This window comes from Aotus nancymaae, unplaced genomic scaffold (genome assembly GCF_030222135.1).
Source record: "Aotus nancymaae isolate 86718 unplaced genomic scaffold, 86718_ANA_hifiasm-v0.15.2.pri h1tg000053l, whole genome shotgun sequence".
In the NCBI taxonomy this organism is placed as follows: domain Eukaryota; kingdom Metazoa; phylum Chordata; class Mammalia; order Primates; family Aotidae; genus Aotus; species Aotus nancymaae.
In genome coordinates, this window is record NW_026988467.1 from 20,732,987 (window position 1) to 20,756,220 (window position 23,234).

Sequence of the window (23,234 nt, forward strand, 5' to 3'; positions counted from 1 at the left end):
TGGGGACAGGAGGAGTCGGGCCAGGGCCTACCCCACATCAGGCTCTGCATCCTGCCCCATCCCGGTCCTGGCCTGGCAGCCCTCGCTGTGTGACTGAAGGCAGGTGCCCTCTGGCCTCGGCTCTCTCAGGAGTCCCAAGTGGAGCCCTGCTGCTCTCAGGCCCTGGGAGATGCTCTGTCTCTTGGGACCTTGGAGACAGAGAGGAGGTGCCTGGGGCCAGGTACCCTGGCATGGTGGAGCTTCTGGCACACCCAAGTCAGCATGGCTCCAGAGGGCTGAGAGGCCATGTCCCCACACTCAAGCTTAAGGACATCTGAGAGGTGCTGGGGTGCTCCCTCAGGCTGCTCTCTCCCATGGACAGCTTTGGTTTCTTCCATTAGATTAGCTGTATCTTCCTTCTCAAGCTAGGGGTTCCTAAGGACCGGATTGTGCCTCCTCCATCAGACTGGGGGTTCTCGGGGTCTGGCCTTTGTCTCCTTCATCAGACTAGTGTTTACTGAGGGCTGGGCTGTGCCTCCTTCATCAGACTTGGGGTTCCTGAGGACTGGGTTGTCTCCTGTGTGAGGTAGTCCTGAGGGTTCCCGGACTGATGTTCTAGAAAGTCGCCTAGGACCTCGGTACCCACCTGTCTGCCTCCGGGCTGCGTCGTGGTCGCCCATGACAACTACCTCTGAGGCTTTGGAGGGAAGGCTGCTGCCTGCCCTGCTGATGGCTCTCACCCGGAACCGATACCTCTGACCTTCGACGAGGCCTTGGATTGGGCACCGACAAGTCCCTCCGGGGGCCTCATGGCAGGGGACCCATTCCCCAGAGTCACCCTGGCACCTGTGGGAGACAGGTCCCCCTTTTAGCCTTCAGCCCCTGCCTACATCTCACACCTTCCCAGTGTGAGCCTCTACGAGGGCCATTCTCTGACCCGGGGGAGCCTGCCCAGTTCATCTCTGCCAATAAAAGTCCTTCTCTCTTGCCTGGCGCAGTGGCTCATGCCTGCAATCCCAGCACTTTGGGAGGACAAGGTGTGCTAATAATGAGGTCAGGAGTTCGAGACCAGCCTGGCCAACATGGTGAAACCCTATCTCTACTAAAAATACAAAAAATTAGCTGGGTGTGGTGGCGGGTGCCTGTAATCTCAGCTACTCAGGAGGCTGAGGCAGGGAATCACTTGAACTCAGAAGTTGGAGGTTGCAGTGAGCCGAGATTGAGCCACTGCACTCCAACCCAGGCGGCCCTGTCTCAAAAAAAAAAAATGTCTTTCTTTCCTATGGAAGAACCTGGCTCCAACCTCGGGCACCCGGGAGGTCTTCACACCATCCCTGACGCGCCCAGCAGCAGCGCCTTTCCCGGGGCATTGTGGTGAGCCTGCACACCCAGCCCTTGTTTCATCTGTGCTGTGCCCTCCACACCCAGCCCTCACTTCATCTCCCTGCCAGCCCTGGGGGCACGTGTGGCCACCTTCATTGTACACATGGAGGATCTGTGGCTCAGAGAGTGACAAGACCTGCCCAAGGCCACACAGTGTTAGGAATCACCTGAGATTGTCCCCTCCCTAAGTTGGCGTGCATTCTAGGTTGACCCTCCAAGCCTGGGCTCACTGTGCCCTCTTGGTACTGATGTCCCAGGCAGTATGACAGTGCACATTATCCTTATTGTCACTGGCTGATTGGGGCAGTCGTCACATGTGGGTCCAAATCTTGTCTCTACCACTAATGACAAATGTGACTTTGGGCAAAGTCATCTCCCCGCATACCTCGGTTTCCCCATCCGTAGAAGGGGGCGTTAGATAGTACCCCTCCATTTAGAGATGAGGCATGCCGTTAGCACGGTTCTGGGCCCGTCTGTGGCAGCATTAGCTACTTTCTCAGGCTGGGCCTTCAGAGCGGGCAGCACGGGAAGGAGGCCGGAGGTTCTGGGCCCTCTACCTGTTCTTCTGTCCTGTGTGCCTCCTCCCTTGGGGTCAGTGCTATTTCATCTCTCTCTCTGTCATTCAGGAAGGAAAACAGCCCAGGAATTCACTGTGTTCAGGGGTCAAGCACTCCGTTTTGCCCCTCCGGGTCAGCTTATACCATAAAGGGTCCACAGGGCAGGGGCCGACTCCAGCATAGAATTCCAGGTATCGGCATGACTTGGAGGCATGGATGTCCCTCTGTTACCCTTAAATTACACAGCACAGCCTGCCCCCTGTCCTGTTCTGAGGAGTAGAGGTTTGGGGGTTCCCTGAGGCCAGGTATGGGGCCTGCTCTTTGCTGTGGCTCTCACAACCAGACAGAATTCTACCCCTAGGGCCTCCACCCCACAAGAGGCCGACTCACCGCTCGATGGAGTAGGCGGTGATGGGGTGGCCTCGGGTGTCGCTGGGCGGGGCCCAGGTCAGGATGAGGCAGTCTCTGTTCACATCCAGGCATCGGACGTTCAGCGGGGAGCCTGGGGCCCCGGGGTTCTCGGCCTCGGCATCTGAAACCCGGGGGTGAGAGGGGAGGTCCTTCTAGTCAGTGGCCATTTGGTGACAAGCCCTTCCCACTCCCACCCAGCATCCTCTTCTCATTCATCCTCCAGAGGCTCAGTTTTGATCTTGAGGACTGGGGTCTAAATATTAGCCCCCCCACCCTCATAACAGTATCTGAGGGAGAGATGACAGTATTATTTTCTTGGGAAACCATTTTACACCAAGTACCTGAACAAGTGGAATAGTTAATTCCAGCCCCAGAGCAGCCTTCCACTCTGTGGATGGGGAAACTGAGTCTCACAGAAGTGAGTGACCTGCCCAAGGTCACCCAGCTGGTGGAGTGACAAAGCCAGCATTCGAACCCAGACCCTAAGTGGTGGCTGGAATCACTCCAGCCCCACACTCAGCTCCCCACCCCTCTGGCTCCAGCCGGGCTAACTCTCAGGCCATGTATCTTTGGAGGGTCATAGGATGCCATGAGGATTCTTGGAGACACCGACCCGAAGCCCTGATTTTATGGTAGAGAAATTGAGGCCCCAAGAGAGCAGGGCCCTTGCCTAATGTTCCACAGCAACGCGGGACAGAGCCCTGGTCTCTGGGCTCCCACTGCCACCCTGCGCCCACCCATGCCTTCACCTCTCACGAGCACGTAGGTGCTCTGTTCCCGGGGTCCAAAGGGTGAGGGCACTTGGACCACGTAGAGCCCCTCATCCTCCTTGTAGGTGCAGGACACCTTCAGGGACGCCTGGCGGTCTGCGTAGAGGATCTTCCGACGTCTCGAGGACCTCAGTAGCCTCCCTGTGGAGGGAAAGTGGGGGAGGCCATTGTGAATTTGTAGGGGGCCCAGTCTCACCTGGGAACCATGGAAACTCAAAGTGTCTGGAGACCCTGGCCAGGCAGAGGGAGAGGCTGGTGAGGCTACAGCCTGAGGCTCAGCTTGGGCCTGGGGTGGGGGTGGTGGCTTCCAGGACTTTGCCAAGGTGTCAGGGAACGATCCTCTGCAGAGGGCTTGGGGAGTAGGGAAGGGCCAGTGTGGGGCTGGGGCTCAATGAGGAAGTGAAGGTTTAGGGACATAGCCGGGGACAAGGTGAGGGGTTGTAGGTTCTCTGAGGAAGTAGGAGCAAGAGAGATGGGTCTCTGTGTGCGGTCAGGGGACTCGAAGAAGGGGCCTGGTTGGGTGGGTGGGAGCTCAGGAAGGGGCCTGGGTCTCATTGAGAGAGCTGGGGCCTCGGTGAGGCAGGCGGAGGACTTGTCGAGGGGTTGGGGTCAGGGAGGGGAGTGAGGGCTCACGGGATGGGAGCTTAGGAGGTGGATGAGGACTCAGAAGGGGAGTCCAGGGCTCAGGGGCAGGCCCTGCCCTGTGGCCACACTGTGGGGCCAGCTCTTCTCTTTTCCCCATGCGGAGGCCTCGCCCTCTGGTCAGCACCTCCTTTCTGGAAGATCTAGAGGTTTGGGAAAATGTCTCAGCCTTGTTACTGCAGCAGTCAGGGATCCTGATGACTCCCCCACTCCCTGCTCCCAGCAGGGGCAGCCTCCCTGGGCTCAGAGCTGGGGGTGCCGGAGGGGTGCTGTCCGCTGGGTCCTTACGCTACAGGCCTGGTCACGGATGGGGTGGGAGGTTCAGCCATCCTCCTCCTCCATCACTAGGCCACGTCTTCCTGCCTTGGCTCTGACCAGGCCTCTCCAGGCCCCACCTGAGGCATCCCCAGAGGCCTCCCAGCCCACGGGTCAGCAACCGTTTCTCTGCACCTCCACCTGCCTCTGAAAAGCAGCCCTCTCCGAGCGCTCATGGTTCCCTCCTGCCTCCCGGCCTTGGGCTCTCTCCCCATTGCCTCGGGTGCCCTCACTCACTGCTCTTTTTTTTTTTTTTTTTTGAGATGAAGTTTCACTCTTGTTGCCCAGGCTGTAACGCAGTGGAGTGATCTCAGCTCACCACAACATGCACCTCCTCCCAAGTAACTAGGATTACAGGTGCCCACCACCACGCCCAGCTGATTTTTTGTATTTTTAGTAGAGATGGGGTTTCGCCATGTTGGCCAGGCTGGTCTTGAACTCTTGACCTCAGGTGATCCACCCGCCTCAGCCTCCCAGAGTGCTGGGATTACAGGTGTGAGTCAACACGCCCACCTCCCTCCTCCCTCTTAAGGAGGTAATGATGCATGTAAATGGTTGAGCAGGTGCCTGGTCACTGCCAGCGGCTATAATTGTCCCCTCTTCCCAGGTGGACACAGCCCTCAGGGCTCACGCATGTCTGCATCTACCCTTCACCCTAGCCCCAACCCAGAGCCTGGCACCTCACAGATGCTTGGTGGCCATTTGTGGGTGGCATGGTCTGCCCACACCCGGCTGCACTCCCGCTGTCCTCTGCCTCTTCAGCCCTTTAGCTCAGCTGGTACTGGTTGGGGAAGGTCTCTGTCTGCTAGGGGTCCTCTCTGGCTCTGAGTTGAGCTTCGGAAGGGCTAACTCTAGAGGCTGGGGGCCACAACTGGGGGTCCTCACCGTCTCGGAACCACTGGATGCTCTCAGCATCTAACACATCTTCCGAAAACAAGCATGACAGGGAGAAGGGTTCCTTCTCACGAGCAAAGACTGGCTTCAGCACCGATGTGAATTCCACGTTGGGGCCAAACATTGATCCTGGGGTGGGATGAAATTTGGGGCAGAAGTTTTTGAGGCAGCCAGCCTGGCCTGGGTCTTAGATGGGGGTGAGGACTTTATGGGGCATCCCCTCTCTTCTGGGTCTTGATGGGGAGAAGGGGACCTGGCCTTGGGGCAGGAGGTGAAGAGACTTATGTAGGTAGGGGCCAGGGAAGCCTAAGGGCAAACATCTGAAGGCCAAGACCATTGGTTTTTCTGGCTTCTGGCTTTGCCTTTCTTTTTTTTTTTGAGATGGAGCTTGACTCTTGTCACCCAGGCTGGAGTGCAATGGCGCAATCTTGGCTCACTGCAACCTCTGCCTCCTGGGTTCAAGTGATTCTCCTGTCTCAGCTTCCTGAGTAGCCGGGATTACAGATGCCACCCTGCACTCACCCATGTTCTCACCTCTCACAAGCACATAGGTGCTCTGTTCCCGGGGTCTGAAGGGTGAAGGCACCTGGGTGAGGGTGCCCGCCACCATGCCAGGCTAATTGTTGTATATTTAATAGAGATGGGGTTTCTCCATGTTGGCCAAGCTAGTCTTGAACTCCTGATCTCAGGCGATCTGCCCACCTTGGCCTCCCAAAGTGCTGGGATTACAGGTGTGAGCCACCGCACCCGACACCTCCGGCTTTGCCTCTCAGGCCCAGTTTGGTCAGAGGACAGCTCAGTAGCTGAGGGACACCTCTGGGGTACCCTAGGGCCCTTAGAAGTCAGGTGAAAGTGTTACCAGCTCATAGATAAAGCCCAGTGGACATCCTTTCATAGGCAGGAGGTGGCTATATTCTAAACAGGGACCATGGGGGTAGAGGAGCAAAGCCTGAACAAAGAGTCCAGGTCGTCTTCTCCCCCAGCCGACTTACTTTTGAAGATCTCTGAATCGAAGCCGGCATCCTTCCCCAGGTAAGCTGAAAACCAAAGGCAAACGGAGTTGGAGAAGGTTCAGCCTCCACATTCCTATGCTATTTTGGGGACATGGGCTTTGGATATGAGTTTGAGACCTGATCTGTCAGTGGCTCCCCCTTGTGGCTTTGGGAAAGTTCTTTCACCTCTCTGTGCCTCAGTTTCTTCGGCAGTAAAATGGTACAGTAATTCCTACCTGATGGTGGTGGGGCTAGGAACGAGCAGGTTCACATGAATCAAACCCCCAGCCATAGCCTGACACATGGAAGCTTCTCGATAAGTGCTGGTTTTCTTTCCCTACACAAACTTGCCCCCAGGATCACGCACTGTCTTCACAGTGGTCAAGCCTGGTCAGAGACGCCGGGATTTCTGGTGGGATCAGGGAGAGCGGAGGGGGAGGGGCAGCACTGAGAGGCGTCCAGGGGCTGAAGGGTGAAATCCAAGGTACTGTTGCCACAGACCACCGGAGAATAGTAACAGCAGCTCTGGCTCACACAGTGCTTGCCCTGTGCTGTGAGGATTAAATGAGCCAATTAAACACATAAACACATGGATTCATTTAATCTTCACAACAGCCCTGTCAGTCGGTACTATTATCATCCTCTCAAACAGATGGGGAAACTGAGGCACAGTCACCCAGACAACACCCCAGCAGTGGGAAGCTTTGACTTGTACCTGGAAAGGCTCTTCCTTAGCAAGGTCCAGAGAAGGGCAGGAGGCTGCCCGAGACCACGCAGGTCAGTGGAAGAGTCAGGATTGGAACCCAGGACTCCTGCCTCCCAGGCCGCTAAAACCACCCAAGTTACTACAGAGATGAGAGCAGAGGGTGGTAGCGGCGGTGAGTGGAGTAGGAGGAGCAGGGGTTTGGCTGGAGACTGGGGCCAAGAGCAAGCCCGGTGGACCCTGGAGTTGCCAGCCTTGATGGAGGGAGGGACGGGGTTCGTGAAGAAGTGGTGGGAAGGATGGGTGGGCAGAGGGAGGCAGGGCCCCAGTGCCTGACCTTGGGCTTGACTCTGGGCACGGTCTATGGAGACAACTCAAATTTCCGCACAAGAGCTTGGCCTGGCAGCAGATCTGTCTCCTAAGAGCTATTTAGGGAACAGGGCAGTGGGTGGAGAGGGCTGTGCAGGACAGTTTAACGAGGTCTGATGAGAGGCAGGGAGGGTGGGCTGCACTCCACCTGTCTACTGCCCAAGACAGCTGCCCTAGGAGTGTGTGTATGAGTGCACATACGTCTATGAGTGCACGAGTGTGTGTGTATGTGTGTGCACGTGTGGGCTTCTCTTTCCTGGGGGTCCTGGAGCTCAGGGCACGACATTCTTCTGGGCACAAAGGTGTGATCCCCTTGGGCAGTGACCTGCCCTGGTCATGGTAGTGGGTACCATGTGCCAAGGCTTATATGTATCATCTCATTTAATTAATGTGAGCATCTGAAAGAGGTGGTAGGATTGTTGGATTCTCCATTTCACAGATGAGGAAATAGAGGCTCAGAGAAGTGAGGTGGCTTCCCAGGATTACACAGCCAGTCAGCGGCAGGGGCAGGATGTGAACCTGGGTCTGGCTGACTCCTGAGTGTCTTCCTGCTTTATGCTGTGATTTCAGATGCCCATGGGGTGACCTCCAGGAGGGTCCCAAGCCCAGCTGGGAAATGTGCACCAGAATCCACGTGGGGCAGTGGGGGTCACGTGGGGAGTTGCTGGGGTTTGGCCTTTGCCCTGAGGACCCCTCAGCAGGGTTGGCAGGGCCAGACCACCCTTCCAGAGGCCCTGAGATGGATCCTGACCTGAGTGCAATCTGTTGGGTCAAGCATGCTCTTTGGCATGGCAGGCAGGTGGGTTCACCTTGAACAGTTATATAGGTTGTGCACTGTGCAAATGTATCCCTGAGAGGGTAAGTTGGGGGCTAAAATTCAGTCTGTTTTTCATTTGCCAAGCCATGTGCCCTGGAGTGGGAGCTGCACCTGCCTGCAGAATTCAGGCGCAGCTAATTTTGCTAATTCATCCACTCAATTCACACAAAGGTGTCCACCATGCCAGTGATGACCCTGCAGAGAGAGCTGAATTAAAGTCCCAGCCCTGCCGCTGGCTGGCTGAGGATAGAATCAGGTACCATCAATAGTGTCTGGCACACAGTGAGGACTCAGGAAAGGTCAGTTCCCTTCCCCTCTCCTGGTTGCTCTTGACACCAATCCATAGGGACAGGTGATCCTGCCTCTCTCACCTTCCACCACCAGCCCCTACCAGGCTGATGGAGGAGATTACCACTTGCTGCAAAGGCCCCCAGGGAAGTGGGCATCTCTAGGGCTGCCCTGATCACCCAAGGCCAGGCCAAACAGCCCTGTGCCAAGGGCCCTCCTCGGGTCTCACGCAGACCCATGCCCTTGTCTGTTCAGCTTGGGTTTGTTGTGGCCCGGCCTGCCTGTTGTGGATGGGAGGACTCACTGCGGACGAGGACTTTGGCGAAGGAGGAGGCCTGGCCGTAGGCATTCTTCACTCGCACGGTGTAAGTGGCTGAGTCCTCAATGGTGCATCTGAAAAGGAGACAGGGAGAAGTCCCTTCCAAGGCTGCTGGCTCCATGGGAAACACAAGTCCCCATATATGGGTGGGAAAGGCTGGAACTAAGGGAAGCCTCATGGTGCCAGGAAGAGACTTTGGCCACCATCTCCGAAAAGCTGTGTGTTTTCAGGTCGGCCACTGCACCTTTCCATGCTTTGGTGTCCTCTGAAAAACTGGGGACACAACACCACCTAAACCATCTCAGGAGAAAGTGCTTTGAAAATATAATATGCCACATTGCAGTTATTGCTGACTCTGGAGGATCAGAGAGGTTAAGTGACTTTCCCAGAGTCACACAGCAAATGGAAGTCAACTCTGCTTCAAACAAGAATTCTGAAGCTGGAGCCTCTTCCTTTCTCAGAGAGCAGCAGACAAACTTGGTCAAGGCAGACTGCAATCTGGGTAGAACTGGGCCAGACGCCCAGGTGTTCCTCAGGCATGGGTCTCACCACCAACCAGGACAACCCAGTCATGTCCCCAGTGGGAGCCTGGGCCAGCTCCATCCCGGGGCACCTTGGTGACAAAGGGGAGATGGTAGGCTGTGGCACCTCTGGCCCCATCAGCAAGCAGAGGCCCCTTGGTGCCTTCTTTTTGCCTCTGGTCACTCAGGGCAGGAATCCCTGTTGCTTTCAAGGCCAGTCCCACCTGGCCCTGAAGACCCCACCCTGGGCCTGCACACCCTCCCTGACTGTGCTGTCCACGCGGCCCTTCCCTACTGCAGTCTCGTGTGGTCAGGTATGTAGGTCTCCCCACTTCTGGAGGGTAAGATCAGTGTTCTGCTTCTCTTTGTGCCTCTGAGGCCTGAGTCGGTTGAGGTGTAGGGTTTGGTGTTTGGGAAACAACCCACATAGAGAGAAATGGCTCAAACTAGGTGAGACCCTTAACTTTCTTTCTTTCTTTTTTTTTTTTTTTGAGACGGAGTTTCGCTCTTGTTGCCCAGGCTGGAGTGCAGTGGCGTGATCCCAGCTCACTGCAACCTCTGCCTTCGGGGTTCAGGCGATTCTCCTGCCTCAGCCTCCGGAGGAGCTGGGATTACACGCATGCACCACCACACCCGGCTAACTTTTGCATTTTTAGCAGAGATGAGGTTTCACCATTGTTGGTCAGGCTGGTCTCGAACTCCTGACCTCAGGTGATCCACTTGCCTTGGCCTCCCGAAGTGCTGAGATTACAGGCATGAGCCACCGTGCCCGGCCGAGACCCTTAACTTTCTGAGCCTGTTTCATCACCTGTAACATGGGGTGCCAGTGTGTCCCTCAAGCACGGCAGCAGGGATTATGGATCGTCTATGAAAAGCACCTAGCACGGGGCTTGGCACCTGGGAGGAGGTCAGCGTGCGGCAGCTGATATGAATGGTGGATGACACAGGCCCGGGGGAGGATTGCACTCTTAAGGTCCCACGTGACCTCCCCCCATGCGCCCTGCCTCTTCCCTCAAAATCACACTTAGGACTCACCATCTCCTGAAAGGCTGAACTCTCTCCCAGGTAACTGCTTCGCCTTACATGTGTACGACTGTATACAAGCACATGTATGTGCACATGTGTATAGGCATGTGTGCATATGTGCGTGGACAGGTGCACATGTGTGCGTGTTACGGTGTTTTCTCTCCCCCACAAGGAGCCTTCCCAGCATGCCTAGCTCAGCATCCAGTCCTCACGGCTAGCCTCTGAGTTCGAATTTCTCACCGTGTATCCCAAGGCATTGGAATCACACAGTGGATGTGTGTGTTAAAGATCGATTCCTGGAATCTGAATCTTTGGGGGCCAGGGGTCAGGGGCGTCTGTCCTGTCCCAGGAATCGGTATTTTGACCAGCACCCCAGAGACTTCTGAAGAAGAGAACTTGGGCCGAAGCTCCGAGGATAGGTTTGGGATCCCGTTCTGGCCTTGGTGGTGGCAGGGCCCGGGGTCATGGGTCTCCGCAGGTCCCCAGTCTCACCTTCTAATCTCCAGGGACAGCAGCCCGTAGTTGTTGGTGATTCGGTACTTTCCAGCAGGAAAGAGGCGGGGATCAATCCGTGTGTCATTTTTGTACCTGTGGACACATAGCGGTCTGTGGCAGGAGGTGTGGGTCCAAGCGGGAGAGATCTGGGGCCTCTTGAACTGGGATTCCAGCCACAGGTTTTTTTTTTTTTTGTGATGGAGTCTTGCTCTATTGCCCAGTGCAGTGCTGTGATCTCAGCTCACTGCAACCTCCGCCTCCTGGGTTCAGGCAATTCTCCCAGCCTTTGCCTCTCAAATAGCTGGGATTACAGGCGCCCGCCACCACACCCAGCTAATTTTTATATTTTGAGTAGAGATGGAGTTTCCCGTGTTGTTTGGGCTGGTCTTGAACTTCTGATCTCAGGTGATCCACCCGCTTCAGCCTCCCAAAGTGCTCGATTATAGGTGTGAACCTCTGCACCTGGCCTCCAGTTGCAGTTTGTGTTGCTCACTTGCCTGTGTGATAGGAGCAGCACTTATGCCACTCTGAGCCTCAGTTGTCCTGACCTGTGAAATGGGGGTACAAGAGCACCGGCCTCACAGGGCTGCTGTGACAATTAAATGGGATGAGCATGTAAAGCCTTTGCCCGTGCCCACACACTGCGGGTGCTCAAGGGTTTGTTTCCCTTCTAGGGGCAGAGAAGAGGGAGCCTTTAATTAGGAGCAGCTGCCCCTCCCCCTGCCAAGCCATCCCCAGGGGTACCCTAGGACCAGGCCCCAGCTAATCCCTTCCCTCTGAAGGGGCTTGCCAGGGAAAGAACCCCGGACCCCTGCCTCTCTTCCCAATCCCCCAGGTTGACTGTTCTTTATTTTGGCTCTCATTACGGGAGCTGGAGGAGCTTTCAAAAATCTTCATGCCCAGTTTTTGAACATAAACCTGTGGAAATTTGCATCGGAAACTGCCAATTGTTCTCCAATAGGCATTTTCAGGCTACTGAATATGGAATTTACTCATGAGCCACCCAATATGTGACATGTCTCCTTGCCTCTCTTTCTGCTAGGTGTGGCCGTATGACTTGGCATTGTCAACATCAAGCCAGGACGAGAGTCATGTGGCTGCTCCTGATGACACCCTTTGCCCCTTTTACGTCTTTCATGTCATTGTTCCCTCTGTCCTTGGCAGGAACAGGGTGGTGCTGGCGGCTGTCTCACACCCCGAAGCTCAGAGCTGCCTCTCCAGCAGTGATGCAGAGAAGCTGGGTCCCTGGGGAATCTGTGCAGCAGCCTGTGCCGTCTGCATCCAGACATTCAGAAGGAAGAAAATAAGCTTCTAGCTTATTTAAGCTGTTAAAAACAAAACAAAACTCCAGGCTGCATCCCAGACCAATGAAATCAGAATTTCTGCAGGTGAGACCCTGGGGATCAGTATTTTGAAAATCCCCTCATGGGGCTGGGTGCGGTAACATGCCTGTAATCCCAACACTTTGGGAGGCCGAGGCTGGAGGATTGCTTGAGGCCAGGGATTCAAGACTGGCCTGGGCAACACAGCAAGACCCCATCTTTACAAAATATTCTTTAAAATAATTAGCTGGGCATGGTGGGGTTGCCTGTCATCTTAACTACTCAGGAGGCTGCGGCAGGAGGATTGCTTGAGGCCAGGAGTTTGAGGCTGCAGTGAACTATGATTGTGCCACTGCACTCTAGCCTGGGTGATAGAGCAAAATCCTGTCTCAAAAAAAAAAAAAAAAATATATATATATATATATATTGTTTTTCTTAATGTCCTTTGGTGATCCCCAAGGGTAGTCAAGCAGATCACCCTGCGCTGGATGCTGCCCTCGTTTTCTGAGAACTCAGGTGTTGTTCCCCCTGCTGTGTGGACAGGGCAGTGGGGTGGCCTGGGGGCCTGGAGGCCTAAGGAGTAGGGGCTGAGGAGTGAGGGTGAGTGCCACTTAGGATGCCTGGGTTTTGACACAGCTTGCTGTGTGACCTTGGGCAACTCAGTACCCCTCTCTGGGCTCTGTGTCCAGAGTCTCACAGGGTGAATGCTTCTCTCTGTCTTGGGGGGCAGTGGCTGAGGCTGAGGAGGAGGCCTCCCAGAGAGAGGGCACCCCAGCCTCAGCCTGCTTACTTCTGGTCCTGGCCTCAGCCACGCCCTGTTTGTCTCCAGGGCAACCAAACATAGCCATACCCACACCCCACCACGCAGCCCCCAGCCTGGCCCCCTCCCGAAAGGAGCCTGAACCTCCCACAGGGAGGGTGCTGCCTAATCTCGGTGCCCAATCTCTTCAGCTCTCCCAGGCCTGGGGGCCAGAGTTCGGCCCCCCACCACACACCTGTCAGGAACATTCCAGACACCTCAGCCTGGCCAGCTTTGCTTTTCCTGGAAAAAGCAGCTGCTGTGGCTCTGGCATGGCCAAGACAGCTGGAGACCTCACCGCTCACCCTTCCCTCTCTCTGGGCCTCAGTCTCCGCCTGTGCAGTCAGGCTCTTGACGGCACAGGCAGAGGACCACTGAAGCGACAGCCAGTGACAAAACAAGCTTGACTGAGACAGGGGAGGTGAGGGGCCTGCCCAGGGCCTGGCTCAGCAAGGACCTCAGAAAGGAGTGAGATTTCTGTTATTTATCTAAATCTTTTTTTTGGCCTCACATATTTCAGTGTTAGATTTTAGTTTTTGAGAATGCTTTAGGGAGGCCGAGGCAGGCGGATCACTTGAAGTCAGGAGTTCCAAACTAGCCTGTCCAAAATGGTGAAACCCTATCTCTACTAAAAATACACCAAAAAAATTAGCTGGGGGTGTTGGTGGGCACCTGTAATCCCAGCTACTTGGGAGGCTGAGGCAGGAGAATCATTTGAACCCAGGAGGCGGAGGCTGCAGTGAGCCGAGATTATGCCACTGCACTCCAGCCTGGGCAACAGAATGAGACTCCATCTTAAAAAAAATTTTTTTTTTTAAAGAAAATAAGGCCAGGCATGGTGGCTCATGCCTGTATTCCCAGAGCTTTGGGTGACTGAGATGGGTGGAATACTTGAGGACAGGAGTTTGAGATCAACCTGGGCAACATAATGAGACTCTGTCTCTACAAAAAAATTAAAAAGTTAGCCGGTGTGGTGGCACATGCCTGTGGTCCCAGCTACCTGGAGGCTCAGGTGGGAGGATCACTTGAGCCCAGGAAGTTGAGGCTGCAGTGAGCTGTGATTGCACCACTGCACTCTAGCCTGGGCTACAGAGTGAGACCTTACCTCTAAGTAATAATGATAATTGTTGAATGAATAGACTTGCCTACCTTAACATGCCAGGTGAGCTGGAATATTCCTCCAGTCCTGGGGCTGGACAGAATCTCTGGAGGTCAGTCCTGGGGCAACTTGTGGTCCTGCCTGATGTGATTGATGATGGAAAACCAGATCCTTCAAGCCAGGAGTGCCAGGGGCCACCTGAGCTGCCCGGGCTGGAGGTAGGCCTGGGCTTGGCTTATGCCACTTGTCAAGAATGCTCAGCTCCCTGTTGTGGCAACCTCGTTGGCAGGGGTAGAAACAAGGTCCCCTCCCAAGAGGCTTCCAAGAATGCCTTCCATGTGGGGCTCAGTGCCAGGGCCGAGCAGAGCTTGGCTGCAGGGCCTGGACAGCTGAGATGCTGACCTCTACTTAGCCCAGACAGCACTGGGAGCAGTCCTCCTAGTGGAACCAGCAACCTGCACTCAGGGACCGCCCAGTGCCCACAGAATCCCAGGGCCCAGCAAGGTACTTGGCATACTTTTTGGAATAAATGCCAGCTGGCAATGACCAGCCCTGATGCCAGCTCCCCGAAGATGCCTTTCTTGATTGCTCCTGGCCTGAGTGATTTCTATTTCTCTGCTTTCTGAAGCATTATATGTGCTTTAGGAAAGTAACACTTGTAATAATCACTCCCCTACTCTCTAAGCCAGTGGGAAGCGTTATGGGCTTAGAGGCAGAAGACCTGAGTTTGAATCCTGGCTCACATTGGCTGTGTGACCTTAAATAAGTCACACTACCTCTCTGAGCCTCGACAGCCTTACCTGTGAAATGGGCATAGTCGTTCCTACGTCATGAATGGCCCTGATGCCTCAAATGAGAGTGAAATTCTGGGTCAGTGTAATGTGGATTCAAGTATAAGAGGCTGCTGTTTTCCATTATTTGTGCCTCTGTTCTCTCTCCTGCTAGACCATGAGCTGTTCGCCATCAAGATCTGACTCATATGCAACCTCTTCTGAGAAGCCTTCCTGGATTCTACAGGCTGAGGCAGCCACCTCTTCCTTTTCACCCAGACTCTGATCTCAAATATCACCCATGAATATACTTCTGTATATGTTGATGTTTCTTTTCTGGGCTAAGAGTTAGTTCCTTGAGGGTGAGATTGTGTTCAGTTATTTCTTTTTTTTTTTTTAGATGGAGTTTCCCTCTGTCGCCCAGAGTGCAGTGGCACAATCTCGGTTCACTGCAACCTCTATCTCCTGGGTTCAAGAGATTCTCCTGCCATAGCCTCCCAAGTAGCTGGGACTACAGGCATCCGCCACCACACCCAGATAATTTTTTGTATCTTTAGTAGAGATGGGGTTTCACTATGTTGGCCAGGATGGTCTCGATCTCCTGACCTTGTGATCCGGCCGCCTTGGCCTCCCAAGTGCTGGGATTACAGGCGTGAGCCACTGTGCCTGGCCTCCCAGCCCTTTTCAAGTTCTGAGGTTTCCATGTTGTAGGATTAAATCCTCATCATACACAAGCTGGACGGGAGGTCTTCAATCCAGGCTTCAGAATAGGAAATGGAGGCAGGACCAGGTAGTTTAAGGGCATGGCTGAGACCTCACATGAGTTGGGAGAGAGAGAAAGCAAGGCTGGGAGCACAAGGCTCCTGCCCAGGCCTGAGCTCCTTCTCCACAGGCTCTGCCCCGCCCACCTCCTCCCCGCCCCTTGGCCCCTGTCCTTCTTCTCACCATCATCCTTAACCCTGGAGACGCCCAGCTTGCAGCACCTGCCTTCTCATGAGACCAGAATCATATTTTTACAAGGGCTGGCTCCCCAGGGGCCCAGTCTTCCAGCCCCAGGCTGGCTGGGGTGCAGCTAATAATAACCCAGGCCTAAGCTGGGCGTGGTGGCTTGTGCCTGTGGTCTCAGCTATTGGGAGGCTGAGGTGGGAGGATCACTTGAGCCCAGGAGTGAAGACCACAGTGAGCGATGATCACTCCACTGCACTGAGTGAGACCTTGTCTCTAAAAAACTAACCCAGGCCTGGTTCCCCAGCAGCTGCTCTATCCGGTGGATGGGCCGAGCTCCGGGTTCATGAGTCTACAACAAGAAGTCCTGGTGGAGGTATGGGACGTACGGAACTCGCTTGTGACCCCAGAGGCCCAGACCCCACTCCTGCCCCAGCGGCTTACCAGGTGACCTGGGGTGGTGGCGAGGCCTGGACGGTGCAGGTCAGCAGGACTGTAGTGTGCTCCCAGACGGCATGGGAGCGAAGAGGGATCCAGAACCAGGGCCCGCGGCCAGAGCACAGCTCCCTCAGCTCCCTGGCCTCCTGGACCTTCTCCTCTGTCTGGAGGCGGGAGGATGACGCTGTGAGCCAGGGACCACCTCTCTGCCATCTTTGCATTACCTCCCCCCTGATACCCAGTGTCTGCAGTCAGACCCATGTGGGCTGGAGTTCTCGGCCCCCTCACCAGCTGAGCTGTGTGGCACGGTGGGCAGGGCATGGGCTTTGGAGCCAGCTGGCCTGGGGTCAAGGTATTGACTAGCTGCGGGACCATAGGCAGGTCCTCAGTGTCCTTATCTGTAAAATGCGGATGATAACAAAACCCCCGCCCACTGTGGGGGTGTTGGGGTGAAAGACACGACACTGAGAAAGCCTGTGTAAGTGGGAGCTGGGGATGGGGTGTGGAGAGGGGCTCAAATCCTGAGACTCATCAGGTCTAGCGTTTCCTGAGGGTCTTCTGTGTTCTAGGCACTGGGAAAGCCACTTTCCAAACCCGTCTCATTTAAATCCCACCTCAGCACTGAGAATTGTTATAATAACGTCTACTTTATTTTATTTATTTTGAGACAGGTCTCACTCTGTCACCCGGGCTGAAGTACAGTGGCGTGATCTTGGCTCACTGCAACCTTTGCCTCCCAGGTTCAAGTGATTCTTCTGTCTCAGCCTCCTAAGTAACTGGGATTACAGGCATGCGTCACCACGCCTGACTAATTTTTGTATTTTTTGTAGAGACAGGATTTCACCATGTCGGCTAGGCTGGTCTCGAACTCCTGACCTCAGGTGATCCACCCACCTCAGCCTCCCAAAGTGCTGGGATTACAGGCGTGAGCCACCGGAGCTCGCCCTATTTTACAGATGAGAGCACTGAAGCTCAGGAACAGGGATATGCGTGGTGACACATGCCTGTAATTCCAGCTACTCAGGAGGCTGAGGCAGGAGAATCACTTGAACCTGGGAGGCAGAGGTTGCAGTGAGCCAAGATCACGCCACTGTACTTCAGCCCGGGTGACAGAGTGAGACCTATCTCAAAATAAATAAAATAAAATAGACTTTATTGTAACAATTCTCAGTGCTGAGGTGAGACTGGGTTTGGAAAGTGACTTTCCTAGTGCCTGGACCCTATAGGGTCACACCACGGAGGGTGTAGGAGCATAGATGCAAACCCAAAGCCTAGACTCTGCCCTGGACGTCCTGCCTCTTGGGAAGTGGGTGAGGATGGCAGCAAGCAGTGTGTTACAGGTCCCAGGCCCTGGGGGCTCCACAGCCCACCCCCTTACCCGCCGCCTCAGCATCTTCCAGTCCCGCCTCTGGCGCAGCAGCCGGTGGGTCCGCAGGAAGGCGACCTCCGTCCTCTCCCAGTCGTTGCCGAAGCCCACCCGCTTCTGCCCTCGCTCCTCCAGCTCCACCGCGGAGATCTGGCGTCTCAGCTGGGCTTCCCTGCCGTGACAGAGGCCGTTGGAGCTCAGGCAGGGATGGGGGGCCTGGGGCATCCTGGCCAGTTCCATGCCCCATGCCGAGCAGTGCAGGGTGCTTTAAAGCCTTGGAGGACATGCGTGACTTTGCCTCTTCCCTTGCCTCCAAAACAGCCTGGAAGGGCCCTGCTTACAGTCGGTGCTTAATAAACACTTGACTGTTTTCATCGTTTTTGAGGCTCTTTCAGAAACCTTTGTTCATCTCGTTTTCATGATAGCCAAGTGGCCAGGCCTTAGTGTCCCTGTTTAACAGGTTTACAGGGCAGGGACTGAGGCTCAGTGACTTGCTTCAGGTCAGCCAGGACCATGACCCAAGCCTCCTAGCCCAGGGTCCCGCCCCAAGCTGGACGCTGCCTCTCGACGGCATCACGCTCAGAGGTCTCGTGGGAAATTGGGACCTGGTTCACTTGCTCCTTCTGTCCCATTCCCCCTCCCCCACCACGTGAAGCCTGGAAGCCTGTCACTGAGGTGGCCCCCACCCTCTCCCTTGGGGATGGTCGCTCGCTATCTCCCTTCCCGAGGGTGGCATGGGGGCTTTGCGGGCAGGTAGCCCTGGGCTTAAATTCCTGTCTAGACCCTTATTCTAGAAGTGGGATTTTTGGCAGGTTCTTTAAATCAGGGTGAAAGCCCAGCAGGGAGGACGGGGGCTGCACAGGAGGCCCCCCTCAGCCAAGGCTCCCTGGGAAGCTCCTCTGACTCACCAGGACAGCTCAGAGGAGGCCGTGAGAGCCAGGGCTGCTGCCAGGGCGTAGTCCGCCGCGCTGAACTCCTGCTCTTCCTCGCTGCTCCCAGGAGGAGGGGAGTGAATGGCTCCTGCCGGACTGGGCTGGGGGCTCCCTGAGATTAGGGCTGCATCTGCCCACCTCAGCCTCAGGGACTGGCAGGCAGGGCTGTGCCTCCCTCCTTAGACTGTGGTCTCAGAAAGCAAGGCTGCATCCCCCCAATGCTGACAGGGTCTTCGGAGGACGAGAATGTGCTTCCCTCCTCAGACAGGGTTTCCAGAGGACAGGGCTGGGCCTCTTCCATCACACAGGGTTCTCCAAAGAGCCAATTGTGTCTCCCCCCTCAGACAGGGGGCTCAGAAAGCAGGAATGTCCCTCCCCCCTCAGACTGGAGCCTCCAGAGGGCTAGGCTGGGCCTCCCTCCTCAGCCTGGGGGCCCCGGGGGCAGGGCAGCAGCTGGGGGGGACCCTGGGCCCAGCGGCTCCCACCTGCTGCGGAAGGTCCTCCTGCGCACTGAGGAGCCCATGTGCAGGCTGTGCTGCCGCTCCTCCTTCCGCTCCTCCTCCTGCCGGTGCTCCAGCCTGTGGACCTCCACTGTTTGAGGGGGGCGGGGGTCCCCCGCACTTCCCAAGCTATGCGGCAGAGTCATGGCTCCGAGAGCAACAACCTGTCAAGGAAAGGTCCATGGTCATTTCACCAGGCTTCCACCCATGCCCTCCCATGCAGGCTTCCCAACATCTCTGGAAGGCTGGCAGGATGGGGGGTGTCCTCTCTCTGGAGGGCAGACACGGAAACTGAGGTCTGACAGGGAGAGGGACCTGCCTAAGGTGACAGAGGCCGGCTTCAGGCTCTGAGCCTGGCTTCTCCACCCCATGCGCTCCCTGACTGAGTGAGCAGAGCCGCACGTTAGGGAGTAGGCCTCTGGCTTCCAGCTGCTTCCAGCCGCAGCCCCGCCCTTGTCTCGCTGTAAAGACACGACACTGAGAAAGCCTGTGTTAAGTGGGAGCTGGCTCTCCCTTCTCTGGGCATCAGCTTCCTAAACAGTGAGGGATTGAAACTGTGATGTCCATGGCTGTGTCTATGACCCAGGATGGGCAGGTGTCCCCGTTGTTCCTGCATCGGCCACGCTCAGTCCTACCTCTGAGCCTTTGCCGGCGCTGGTTTCCTCTCCAGACTCCCCCTTCCCTTCTGCCTGGCCCGCTTAGCTCTAGTCATGCTTCAAACCCCAACTAAGGGCGCAGGTGGGGCTGTCCCCCACGTCCCCACACACTGCCCCTCCTCTCAGCTGGGTCCTTTCTTCCCAAACTGAGCCCCTGTTAAAGTGGAAAGGAGGTAGCGGCTCACGATCGGGGAGAGCACAAAAACTCTGGGTCCAGCCCACAGGGTGTGATCCCAGCTCCTCATCCCAGCTTACAAGTGTGTGACCTTGGGAAAGATTCAATGACTTGGTTTCCTCATCTGTAAAATGGGTCTACCAACCTCCCAGGGTAGTTGTGAAGGTTAGATGAGTGCTTGGGGCTTAGTAAGTACAACACAGGTATTCGACATCAGCACTATTTTTCTAAGAAGCCTTGCTGAAGGCTTCTATAGGCCACCTGGAATTTTCCCTCTTCTAATTTCTTTTGTACTTATTTTCTCACACTCCACAACTTAGTGCTGATTCAGACAATGCCTTCTCAATGGAATTATTTTGTATCTGTGCATCTTGACTCTTCAGCAAGATTGTAAGTGAATTAAAAGTAACAATAGTGAGAACTTACTATGTGCCAGTCCCATGTTAGTTTTCAAATGCATCGTCCCCAGTCTTTGCAATCACCCAAATAATAACAGCACCATTATTATCCCGTTTTGCTGATGAATAGGGGCAGTACTTGCCCGAGGTCACCCAGCATGGTGGTGGGGCCATGATTGGCAGCCAATCCCTAGCCCAGCCCCTAGCCCTTTTGACCTCTACGGCCTATGTCCTCTCGAGGCCAGGCCGTGGCCGAGGCTGGGGCCACAGTGGGCCACAGGGCCTTTCTCCTCGTATGGGGCTTGCAATGTACACATCTCCTTTGCATTCCCGAGGCTCAGCTCTAGGCCCCTGATGGCATCCACTGGGGCTGGATCACATTGCTCTCAGGGAGGCTCAGGAAGCAAATTCCTGGACGTGGAGAGGCAAGCGAGGGATGTGGGAGGCTCGTGTGCCCACTGGCTATGGGTTTTTGCACTAAGTTCTTTCTCAGATCTGGGCTTCAGTCACTGCTGGGTCTCTAAGGGCCCCTCTGATGCTAAAACTGGAATCTCTGGAATGGCTTTCACACCTCCTCAGGTGGGAATGCTGGTCGGCAGGCTTCTGACATGGAAGGTTTCCTGCCCAGGCGTGGGGACGGAAACAGAAGAGGGACAACTGCCTGCCTTGGCCTGCTCCTGTCTGCTTCTGTGGGGTTGGCTCTGTCAGGCCCCTGCCCCTCCAGAGGTGCCTGCTGGAGGTGGCTCTGTGTGTGTGTGTGTGTGTGTGTGTGTGTGTGTGTGTGTAGACTGTCTTCTGCCTGGATGTGAACACAGCACCCATGTGATCATTTCTCTAAGTCCATGACATGGGAGGTGAGCCCACTGGCTTCATCGGAGAGCCCTTGGCCTGGAAGAGGCATGTGGTGGGGGTGTCGGGGCTCGGGCTGGGGAGGGTCAGTCTTAACGGGCTTTTACACCTACTTCCTAGACGTTTGCTCCTTTTGGGTGTCTGCAGTTGTGGGCATCAGAAAAGAATGGTGGCTGCAGGGTTAGCTGGGACCAAGGGCTGTCCCTAAAGCTCCCTGGGTTCCTGCTGATAATCTCAACTGAAATAATGGGACGGTCAAGCTCTTTGGCTTCGTATCACCCCTTCCTAATGGAAGAAGTTCTCCCTGCACCCAAAGTGGCCAGCCCTGCCCATTCTGCTCTTTCCTCCTCATGGCCCAGGAGGAGAGCTGCTGGGTACCACCCTAGGTGGAGCAAGGACCCACCCCCAACCCCCAGCTTTCCTGGGACACAGTGGCCCTGGCTCCAGTGGCTGAGGGTTCACATTCCCTGGCACCAGCCACTGGCTCCCTTCCCCTGGATGCTCTGTTCCTGATTAGCACAGCGGGCAGGGGGCTGGCGCTCGTCCCTGACCTCAGGGCCTCCCGCAACCGGACCCCTGGATTTAGCGGATGAGCCACCAATTCTTTTTAAAGCACTGACTGATACGTGGGATTAAGCAGGGACAAGTTTGCAGCCTCCCTGCCCTTTTCCGAAGGACCGGGTGCCTCTTCCCAGAACACTGTGTGTGCCTGAGTGGAGGGGAAACCGCTCCCCTTTCCCTCTCCTGGGGTGCAAAAATCTGGCCCAGAGGTCCCACTGTGTGGCCTTCCCAAATCCCCTCTGCTTTCCTCCCAAGCCTCCATCTGCTGAGGAGGCCTCTCTCCTACTTCAGGAGGGAAAGAGAAATGCATAGTAGAAGACCCTCTGTGAACTGCTGGCAGGGGAGCTGCATTGGGTGGGTGGCTGGGAGCAGAGACACATCCTTCGGGGGGCAGGTGGCACAGGCCAGGACGTGTTCTCAGCTAGTGGCTGCACTAGCTTCCGTGAGGCTGAATCCTGCCCTTGCCAGTCATGAGCTGAGACAACTTTCCTGCCAGGTGCTGGATGAGATCCCTTTCGGCTCTAAGATTTGGGATCCGAGGGCCCGCTCTCTTTCCATGCCTGTGGGGTTGGCCAAGCAGGGCTCAGCCAGTTCCGTCCTAAGTTCGTGGAACTTGCCAGCTCAGTCGGGCTCCCACCGATCACTGCTCCATCGCAGGAAGCACTCCAGTTCCCAGGGCAGCCCCCAATCTTTTTTTTTTTGCAGCTTTCACATCACAGAGAACTCAGCTCTCTGAAGACCCAGGACCACACAGAACAGCGGGAGGAAGCAGGGGTTTCTGGAATCCCCTCCCACTTTTACTCGGGGGCTGCCTCAGCACGCATTTCCCGGGCCCCTTTCACAACACACAACCAAATACACACAAACACACACATGCACCCGTAGAAATCACTCCCCAGTGGCTCACTCTCAGGAGGCATCCCTCCCCAGCCCTGATTTCTGGGGGTGACTCACAGAAGCAGCGTGTCCACTTAAGGGTCTCTGGGGAGAAACTCCAGAGGTTGAGAGGGTCCTTGTTCTATTCTCGTTCTCTGCTCAGTGGGCACCGGGAGAAGAATGCGATCTCAGAGCCTGCACTCCTTAAATATAGCAGCGCCGAGACAGTACGATGACAATGGATGAGAACTATGGCATGGGGGATGGGGGGCCAAGGGGAGGGGCCATTCTGTGTCTCCAGCCTGCTGGGCAGCAGCGACAGGTGGAGCTGTCCCCCGCGTCCCCCCACACTGCTCCTCCTCTCAGCTGGGTCCTTTCTACCCAACCCGAGCTCCTGTTACAGTGGGAAGGAGGTAACAGCTCAGGCCTGGTTGTACGGAGGGCAGATCCCGTGCGGCGCTCCCAGCTGTTGGGAGTATGGAGGGCAGAGCCCCTGCGGCGTTCCCAGCTGTCGGGAGTTCTGATCTGAATTCTGCCCCGGCTGACTGGGTGCCCTGGGGAAGGTGCTCAGCTTCCCTGAACTGACTGCCTTCTGAAAAACGGAGACAGTGGGACTGGGCACCTGGACTTCACAAAGGCAGTGGAAGGAATATGACCTAAAAGTGGGTGTTTAGTGCTCGGAAGTTGTCACCAGCTAAAACAGCAACATGTGGCTTCTGGTCCCTCCACCACCCCAGTAGTTACTACACAGTCCTCACTCCGACCACAGTCGTGTGTGTGTGTGTGTGTGTGTGTGTGTGTGTGTGTGGTGTGGGGAGGAGCTGGGGAGCCACCTACCGCTTCACCGTCCAAACTGCTCAGGCTGCCAGAGTGGCCACCTTGGTTTAAAAATGAATCAGTGAATGGTTACTGTCTTAGTTCGTTTGGGCTGCTACAAAAAAATACATTAGACTGGGTCATTTATAAATAATAGACGTTTATTTCTTACAGTTCTGAAGACTAAGAAGTTCAAGATCAAGGTGATAGCAGATTCAGTGTCTGGTGAGGACTTGCTCTCTGCTTCACAG

At 55.6% G+C, this 23,234-nt stretch overlaps 1 protein-coding gene across 1 annotated transcript in view; it reads right to left on the reverse strand.

The window, feature by feature from the left end:
• Nucleotides 1–22,392, reverse strand: part of MYOM3 (myomesin 3) — a 61,225-nt gene extending 38,833 nt beyond the window's left edge. Inside the window, exons 1-12 of the mRNA XM_064363465.1 lie at nucleotides 22,246–22,392; nucleotides 18,638–18,816; nucleotides 18,129–18,209; nucleotides 17,233–17,392; nucleotides 15,861–16,018; nucleotides 10,479–10,574; nucleotides 8,425–8,513; nucleotides 5,944–5,988; nucleotides 4,943–5,080; nucleotides 3,080–3,241; nucleotides 2,310–2,451; nucleotides 626–825 (exon numbers count right to left, since the gene is read on the reverse strand). Coding sequence (XP_064219535.1) covers nucleotides 626–825; nucleotides 2,310–2,451; nucleotides 3,080–3,241; nucleotides 4,943–5,080; nucleotides 5,944–5,988; nucleotides 8,425–8,513; nucleotides 10,479–10,574; nucleotides 15,861–16,018; nucleotides 17,233–17,392; nucleotides 18,129–18,209; nucleotides 18,638–18,798 — 1,432 coding nt within the window. The 5' untranslated portion in view covers nucleotides 18,799–18,816; nucleotides 22,246–22,392. The remainder of the gene's footprint in view (nucleotides 1–625; nucleotides 826–2,309; nucleotides 2,452–3,079; nucleotides 3,242–4,942; nucleotides 5,081–5,943; nucleotides 5,989–8,424; nucleotides 8,514–10,478; nucleotides 10,575–15,860; nucleotides 16,019–17,232; nucleotides 17,393–18,128; nucleotides 18,210–18,637; nucleotides 18,817–22,245) is intronic.
• Nucleotides 22,393–23,234: the final 842 nt, after the last annotated feature.